General features: G+C 35.2%; 1 protein-coding gene across 2 annotated transcripts; it reads left to right on the top strand.

The window, feature by feature from the left end:
• Window positions 1-555: 555 nt before the first annotated feature.
• Window positions 556-8,375, top strand: LOC123709934 (transmembrane protein 222). Of its 2 annotated transcripts, XM_045661560.1 has the most exons (5): window positions 556-603; window positions 6,310-6,566; window positions 6,902-7,112; window positions 7,505-7,635; window positions 7,798-8,375. In XM_045661560.1, the coding sequence occupies exons 2-5, from the start codon at window positions 6,424-6,426 to the stop codon at window positions 7,874-7,876; spliced, it is 564 nt and encodes a 187-aa protein (XP_045517516.1). In that variant the 5' UTR covers window positions 556-603; window positions 6,310-6,423; the 3' UTR covers window positions 7,877-8,375. The 2 variants fall into 2 exon arrangements, with proteins under 2 accessions (XP_045517516.1, XP_045517515.1); XM_045661559.1 differs by lacking the exon at window positions 556-603 and having other exon boundaries at window positions 6,248-6,566.
• Window positions 8,376-8,837: the final 462 nt, after the last annotated feature.

Here is an 8,837-nt window from a genome sequence, read left to right as displayed (position 1 = left end):
GAGTAAATTAATGCTCGATTAATAAATTTAAAGAAAACAACTTTTAAACCGGATTAAAGCTATTTGTATTATTATAAACTTATAATACAAATATATTTAATCCGGTTAAAAATTGTTTTCTTTCAATGTGTAAAAGCTATGTTAACCAAAGACAATACTAATAAATTCAAGTCTTAGAAGAACCAAGCAATAAAATTGTTTTAAGCTAAGAAAGTCAAAGCTACACAGGCAGATTCGTAAAAATCCTTATTGCTTACTTGATATCATTATTTTGTAAGTATTTAACGTTTATGTTAAATAATACTGCGAGGCCAACTTCAAAGTTGCCCAATCAGGTACCTGCGTAATCGTGTACGTCTACCAGGCCTTTTTTTACATTGAGAGTCGGCATCTAGATCACGGACCTTCGTGCTCAAATGATGGACTTAATATTTGCACGTCTCAAGCAAAACCTGTGATTTGATATACGCCTCACCTCAAATATGAATTAGTTTTCCGATAGATTAACCTACGTTATAACGTTAGCATATATCTTATCTCTACTTGGTCTGTGCTCTGTGGTAGACTCAAGTCTAGTGTAACTGTAACATCAAAATCAAATGAGTATTAACAATTACATAGATGCAATCACAAATTGAACTTAAGTTTGTATGAAACACCACACTGGAAAAAAAGGCGGGAAGTGTTTGAAATAGGCGGGCGCCAAACTTTTGAAAATTAAATTTAATTTGATATCGCAGGATCAGTTAAGTTGTAAAGTGTATATATTAGTAGTTATTATTGTTTATTTATTTTCTTCCCCTGGTAAGTAATTGAATTGTATTATATGTAAATAGGAATATTCTTTAGGCGTCCATGTTGGAGCCTGAAGACCCTGGAGGGACATCCCTCCAGGTGTCTCATGTAGTCACAATCGATGCATCGGGAATGGAAACGGAAGGTTCAATTTTAGATACGGACTGTTCGGATAGCACGAAATCGATTAAAAGAAAAAGAATTTCAGGTAGAAACCAAAAGAAGAGAAGGAATCATAGACATACGAGTCCGTCAGAATCCCAACTTTCCCCGAATAATTTAAAGGATAATATTATTTCTAAAGTGCTTGATGATAAAATCAATGTAATACACCATAATGAGGCTGCTCAATCTGCTTCAAGTAACCCTCGCGCTGCTAGGTCGCTTTACCAGGCGTCAGACCCTGCGCCTTATGTTGTCCATATTCAAAAAATATTACAACCAAATCAAACTGGGTCTATTCACCCAGTACAATTTGGATTTTTCCTGAAAAAAAGTTCTATAAAAAGCATAGTAGAGGGAAGCATCAAAAAAATTGGAAGGAACATGTTGTCTTTGCAATTTCATTCATTTCAGGATGCTAACACATTTTTAAATCACAAATCTCTAGAAATTAATAAATATAAAGCATTTATTCCGGCCTTCACTATCACTCGCATGGGAATAGTGAGAGGTGTTCCATGTGACTGGGACGAGAAAGACATTATAGAAAATATTGAGCTTCCGCAGAACTGTGGAAGTATTTTGAAAGTTCGGAGACTAAACAGAAAGGTATATGAAGGCGAGACGCCCAAGTTCATTCCAACTGAGACCGTAGTTTTAACCTTTGATGGAAAGGTGTTACCTCCCAGGGTCTTTATATGTTTCAACTCCCTATCTGTAGATCTTTATATTTACCCCACACTGCAATGCTTTAATTGCTGCCGTTTTGGTCACACAAAAATGCAATGCAGAGGCACTCCAAGGTGTTACAAATGTGCTAACAACCACCCAAGTATAAGCTGTAAGACTGAAAGAGATGATGCTGTGTGTATCTTATGTTCTGGTTCTCATTTTGCAACAGACAAAAATTGCCCAGAGTACGCTAGACAAAAAGCTATCAAAGAAACAATGGCTAGAAACTCTATATCTTATTCAGAAGCCAGTAAAGTACATCCACCAGTTTCGAAATCCTATGCAGACGTTGTTGCTTCTGCTTCATCGGCCCCTTCTGGTCCGACTACTCCTTATTCCAGTCCCTATAATTTAACAAGCCCTTCTAAAAGCCCCACACAGTCATTTAGGAAAACAGTATACATGAAACCCAAAGCTCGTCCCAGAAATACTAGTAAGGGATACGATCAAAAAGCACATGCAGAGCTTATTGAACATTACAGCAACATTCCTTCCTTTTCTACAGGTTGTCCCAAAAATTATAATGATTTGTCAGAAATCATAACAAAGGATCTCATAATTTCTATAATTCAATACCTTTCACAATCTGACATAATTAAAATACCGTCCAACGATGCCACTTCTTCAAAAAGTTTTTTAACTCATGGACAGACAGGACCATCCACGAAACCAGTCTCTGGTGATTCAATGGAACTGCCGGAGTATTAATAGTAAAAAAAGTGACCTAATTTTTTTATTGAATAATTACAAACCATTTGCTGTGTCTCTTCAAGAGACTTGGCTTCGTCCTGGATTCAATTTTAGAATCCCAGGATATATCTGTCTTAGAGAAGACAGAACAGATGGGTATGGTGGAGTTGCACTAATTCTTAAGGGAAGTGTGCCCTTTGTCCACATACCCATGCCTAATCACAGTGATAAATTTTCCATTATTGCTGCTAGTGTAAATAATATTTGTATTGTAAATATGTATATACCACACCCTTCCACTGAAGTCTTTGACGATATTTGTAGCATTCTATCTTCCCTCCCGCGCCCTATTTTGGTCATGGGAGATTTCAATGCACAACATTCTATGTGGGGAAGTTCTAAGTCTGATCATTATGGGGCTAGAATCTTAGACATCTTAGATGATAATAATTTATGCCTTCTAAACTCTGGTTGTCCTACTAGAAGGACAAAGCCCCATGAGGGTATCAGTGCACCAGACCTTACCCTGTGTAGTCCTTCCCTTGCTCCTATATTAAACTGGTGGCCTCTATCGTCTTCATATGGAAGCGATCACTTTCCGCTAATTGTATCATTTCCTCAAAAAATTGGCGAAAAGACGTTAAAGGCTCCTCCCCGGCTAAAATATAGACTTAAGGATGCCAACTGGTCATTATTTAGAGATAAAGTTCAACAAAATTTATCAACAATACCTCCAGTAAATGACAGCAATAATCATCTTTGTGCTGAAGCTTTTACACGGGCACTACTACAGGCTGCTGAGGAAGTTTTTCCAATTAAAAATAATAGTGGCAATGGGCATATTCCATCACCTCCTTGGTGGGACAGCGAGTGCTCTGCTGCTATAGCTGAGAGAAAGATGGCCGAAAAACATTACAGAGAAAATTCTACAACACAACATTTTAATATTCTTTGTAATCTTATAACTAAAACACGTAAATTATTAAAACAAAAACGATTCAATGGGTGGAAATCTTTTTGTGCTTCAATTTCACCAGACATTTCTTCATCTGAAGTTTGGCAAAATATTCGTAGATTCAGATCTGCTTTTAAACCTCAAAGGTCTCGCTTTATGGATGGCAATACAGTTGATTTGTTTCTTGACAAATTAGCTCCACCATATGTCCCATCTATAGAAAATATTTCTTCTGACTCACAGCCTTCTCTCTTCTCCCAGCATGATAGTAGCGATTCATTCATTTCGTTTAGCCTTTCAGAACTCAAAGGGGTTCTTTCAAAACTTAGGGACTCAGCCCCAGGTTGTGATGGAATTCCATATTCTTTTCTACAAAACCTGAATGACACATGCCTTTCTTATTTTCTCAGTTTAATTAATTCTATCTTAACATCAGGTAATATTCCTTCATCATGGAAAATCCATGAAGTTATCCCTATACATAAGCCCAACAAACCGATTAATGATCCAACATCATACAGACCAATTGCATTAGCTTCAGTTATTTCCTAAATTTCTGAACATTTAGTTAAAAATAGATTAGAATGGTTTATTGAGAGTAAAGGCTTACTATCTCAAAACCAGTTTGGATTTAGGAAAGGCAGATGTACGATGGATAGTATCAGTATTTTTATGACAGACTTAAGATTGGCATTTTCATGTAATAAGTCTGTGTTAGCAGCATTCTTAGATGTGTCTGCAGCCTATGATAATGTTAACCTTTCAATTCTGAAACAAAAAATGATTAATTTAGAAATCCCTCAAATTTTTATAAGCTTCACTATAAATCTTCTCTCTGGTAGAATGCTTAAAGTAATATCAGAAGACTCCTACCAATCCCGTATTGCCTGGAAAGGTTTACCACAGGGCTCAGTTTTAAGTCCCTTACTTTACAATATATATTCTCATGATGTGGAAGCCTCCCTTAAGGGTAAAGTTAACTCACTCCAATATGCAGATGATTTACTCCTATATATCTCAGGTGATTCTGTTGACAAAATGTCTGATACTATGACATATTCCCTTAAGTTGCTAAAAGTCTGGCTTGACAATAATTCTCTAAGTCTTTCGGTTCCTAAAAGTGTTATGGTCTTATTTTCACGTATGAGACTTCCTCCATCAGTGTCTGTATTTTATAATAACATTAGAGTTCCCGTTAAAAGTGAAGCAACATTTCTAGGGGTAATTTTAGACTCAAGACTTACAGGAAACCCTCATTGCAACTATATAAGTGCCAAATGTGAGAAGATTCTAAATATACTGCGTTGCCTCTCTGGAGTTTGGTGGGGAGCCCACCCTTTCTCTTTAAAGCTTTTATATAATGCCCTAATTAGAAGTATTTTAGACTATGGAACATTTATACTTGAACCCTGTAATGCAGTAGCTCTCTATAAGTTAAACATTATCCAGTCTAAAGCTCTAAGAATAATTGCTGGGGCTATGCGTTCGAGCCCTATTAACGCTTTGCAGGTTGAATGCTCTGAAGCCCCTCTGCACCTCAGACGACAATTTCTTTCTGACAGGTTCCTGTTTAGAGCATTCCAAGTCTATAATCATCCTCTTTACTCTAATTTATGGTCTCTGTTGGATTGTATGGATTATCCGTACTGGGCTCATAAATCGCCGCCATGCCTTATTGTTAGTCTCCAAAAATATTTAGCTCTTCAAGCTCCAACACATAGATCACAATTCCTTCCTATATTTTGTGTTAACTATGATGCCTTAACATTAAATCCTTCTATTTTGCTTGATTTTGGTATATGTAAACAAGACCCTTCTGCCAATGCCAAATTTATAGATATTATTAACAGTAACAGCCGATGGAAACATTGCCATTTAATTTTTAGTGATTCTTCCAAACCCGGACCCGAGGAGTGTGTGGGAGTTGGAGTTTTCCATCAACAGTTTGGCATTGTACAGAAAATAAAATTGCCTCCAGAGACTTCAGTATTTACTGGAGAATGTTTTGGTCTGCTGAAGTCTCTGGAGTATATTTTAATCATGAAGTTAAAAAACTCATTAATTTTAACTGACGCTAAAAGTGCCCTCCAAGCCTTGGAAAGATTTCCTTTTAACAGTAACCGAAATAATCATCCAGTCATTATTGCATGTCGTGATTTATTGTATCGATGTTGCATCAAGAATTGCACAGTTTCTTTTGCTTGGATTCCGGGGCACTCAGGTATTTTTGGCAATACCAAGGCCGATAGCCTTGCCAAGGCTGCGGTCAATGACGGAGATCTGGTTCCGTACAAAAACTTTTCTTGTGATTTGGCTCTCCTACCTAAATCTCAGTTACTGAATTCTTGGACAAACATTTGGCGTTCTTCAAGTCAGACTAAAGGTCGATATTACAGCACGATTCAGGTCGATATACCTCCTAAACCGTGGTTTTCAACTCTGACGCTTGGTAAAGCTATCACTTCGACCCTTATTCGTATGAGGCTTGGCCATGCATGCATTCCCTTGCATTTGGCAAGGCTTAAACTTTTACCTAACGATATATGTCACTGTGGCAATGACGTTGGGGATTTTAATCATATATTCTTTGCCTGTCCTCAACATGACCGTTCCGCTTTTATTTCCTCGCTTTTGTCCATTAAAATTCCTTTTCCTACTTCAATCTCTATCCTTCTATCTAATATAAATATTGATGTATATAGAATTTTAGCCAGTTTCATTTTTCATAACAATATAAAATTATAATCATTTATGTACTTATTATATACCTAATTTATCTGATCCTTTTCAAAATTCCGATCCAATTTCCAAACCAATAAAATAAATCTAATAACACACTCCCTAACTTTTTTGCATGGCTGACGCACAAACCGTGCAGGCCAAGAAAGGAAAAAAAAAAAAAAAAAAAATTACATAGATATTTAATGTTTAATTAGCGTTTGAATTTTTAATAATTTCGCCATTACAATTTCTAGGAAAGCTACCGAAAACTATATTTTTTTATGGAGCCTGTTTGTCATGCAAAGTTAGCAGAAAAAAGTCGTCAAATATAGGTTCAAGGCCACAGATGGCAATGGCTTTTATTTAGCATGAAAAATATGTTTGGTGATCTTAGTCCTGACGTTCCAATAGAGTTAAGAGACCTCGACCAAACCGTTCTAATGGACAGTATTGATCACTCTCGAGCCCGTTACCCTTATTGCATAGTTTGGACCCCTATACCAGTACTAACGTAAGACATCCTATATTTTTTAACCAGTCTTGTACTAACTAAGCTATAAAAGAAGTACATTTATTGTGCAATATATTATATATGAATATTATCATTCTATAGTATAGTCACTATGCTGTGTGGATAACACAGAAAGCTGATACACAAACTATCACAGTTTTTAACAACAATCCAGCCTTGCTCAATAGGGTTAAAAGTGTAATGCACATAGCATAAATCTTATATCCTTATGACTACAAAATGGAACCCATGTAGATTTATGAGTATCCCAAATATCTCAATGGTCATAAAAATCCCTCAGAGTATTGTAGATTTTTTAAGTTAATAATTTTCAGATGGCTATTCCCATTTTTGGGCCATATGGGAATCTGTATGTCAAACGGAATTATAAGAGACTTTGCTGGGCCTTATTTTGTATCAGAAGATTTAATGGCTTTTGGAAACCCAACCAAATATTGGCAACTATCTCCTCAAAAAGCTTCTAATGGTCCAGCAGGCTGGGACGCAGGAGTTACTGAAGCTTCAGAGATTTATAAAAAGAGAATGGTATATAGAATATATTTATAGCTACAAATAAATCAGTAAATCTATTTTAAGTAGTTACCTTAAATTATCGTGATTTATGTGTCTTTTTACTTTCTTTTTTTAATGTATCATCTTTTTGGATTAGTTTGTTTTTTTTTGGTTCCTGTTTAGTTTTGTCTTAATAAATGTGTATAACATGTATTTTTGCACTACTTGCCTATCTTATGTAATTTAATACATTTTTATATTTTCTTTACTCACAGTGGCTGCCTGGAAGAGATCGCTCGTAAGCGATAAGGCCGCCAGTTGCCCTCCTTTTGATTTAATTATGTTCAATTTTTTTTATATTGTAGTGTAACAAAGTGTATAAATAAGATTGATGTCGCAATTTAACTTTATATATCGTTTTTCAGCACATAATATTCTATGACAATTGCCATTCTCATGTAGCAACAGCATTAAATATGATGAATTATGGAGGTTGCAAGAATTGGAATATGGTAAAACTAGCATTCTACATGATACCATATTCTAAATATGTAAGGTAAGTAACACAATCACTGGCCAAAGAATCCTATTTTACCTTTTAGATTCAATTGCATGTACAAACTAGGTATTAAACATATATACATAATGTAATATACTAATTCAAATATTTTTAAAAATGTAAACTTAAAAATAAATTAATTTCTGTTTTCATTTTCAGTTTTGCAGCGTTATTAAAGACATGGCTACCATTCTGTTTAATAGCCTCCTTTATTTGTGGGTTGGCTGCAATCATATAGACCATTTGTTAATGTATTGGCACTGGCAATTTCAAATAAATAGTAATAAATGGATAAATTCAAAAAAAGTTATAAAACTTCAATTTACATTCAAATTATATGTTAACCATTATTTTCCAGGTAAGTGCTTGTCTTTCCCATGCCTATATTTTTGTCTCTTCACTATGTAGTTAGAAAATATATTTATTCAACAGCTTGACATAGATAGGTACTTACCTAAGTTTGCAGATACAGAGAAGTTTGCTGAGAAAGAAAGGCCCACGAGGCCTATTATCCTTTAAGGGTGATTAATGTGCAAAAAGTTTCCTATTAGGATACTAAATCTATTCTGACATAAGAACCTAGGGATGAATGACAGATCTCTTAAACATAGTTTGAAAAAACATACTTTTTAACAAAACAGCATGTCCTGGAACATCTCCTAGAATATAAAAATGAATCGCAAAATGTGTTGGTAAGCGCATAACTCTACAACGCCTGGAACAATTATTGTACCAATTTTTTTTAAGTGTTCGTTGAAGTCTAAGGATAGTTTTTACGGCGAGAAAATTTCGAATAATTTCCGGGAAAACCCTAAAACAGCCCTTTTCTTTTTCCCATATAAACGTTTTGTAAATAAAATGTAGAGTCAATTTGAACTTTATTGCTATTCAATAAAGTTCATATTAAATTACATGCACTCACTGTTGTCTAAGCAATGTTGCGTTCCGAAACACAATAAGTGATAATATCGCGAACCTGACCAAATTCTTCGCGATATTATTTCTTTTAAGTTTCGGCATGCGACATAAAATGCATGTGTTTTCACGTCATTACATCTGTCATACACATCGCGTTAAAAAAAGGATTTAATTTTTGAATTATTAATTTAATATCCCTATCTGAGAAAAAATATTTGAATACATACGAGGGCTCGCGAGTGCTTGTCGGCCTTTTAAGAATTTGTACGGTCGTTTCTTGA

The sequence above is a fragment of the Pieris brassicae genome, chromosome 5, assembly GCF_905147105.1.
Source record: "Pieris brassicae chromosome 5, ilPieBrab1.1, whole genome shotgun sequence".
Lineage (NCBI taxonomy): Eukaryota > Metazoa > Arthropoda > Insecta > Lepidoptera > Pieridae > Pieris > Pieris brassicae.
Note: the sequence above shows the minus strand (reverse complement) of the source record. Positions and strands in the feature narration are given on the sequence as shown.

What these genes read in the sequence shown, in the direction of transcription:
- LOC123709934 (XM_045661560.1), top strand. Translation starts at nt 6,424, where the DNA reads ATGAAAAATATGTTTGGTGATCTTAGTCCTGACGTTCCAATAGAGTTA. An exon ending in ACCCCTATACCAGTACTAAC is followed by an intron (nt 6,567 to 6,901) that starts GTAAGACATCCT and finishes AATAATTTTCAG; the next exon opens with ATGGCTATTCCCATTTTTGG. An exon ending in AGATTTATAAAAAGAGAATG is followed by an intron (nt 7,113 to 7,504) that starts GTATATAGAATA and finishes ATCGTTTTTCAG; the next exon opens with CACATAATATTCTATGACAA.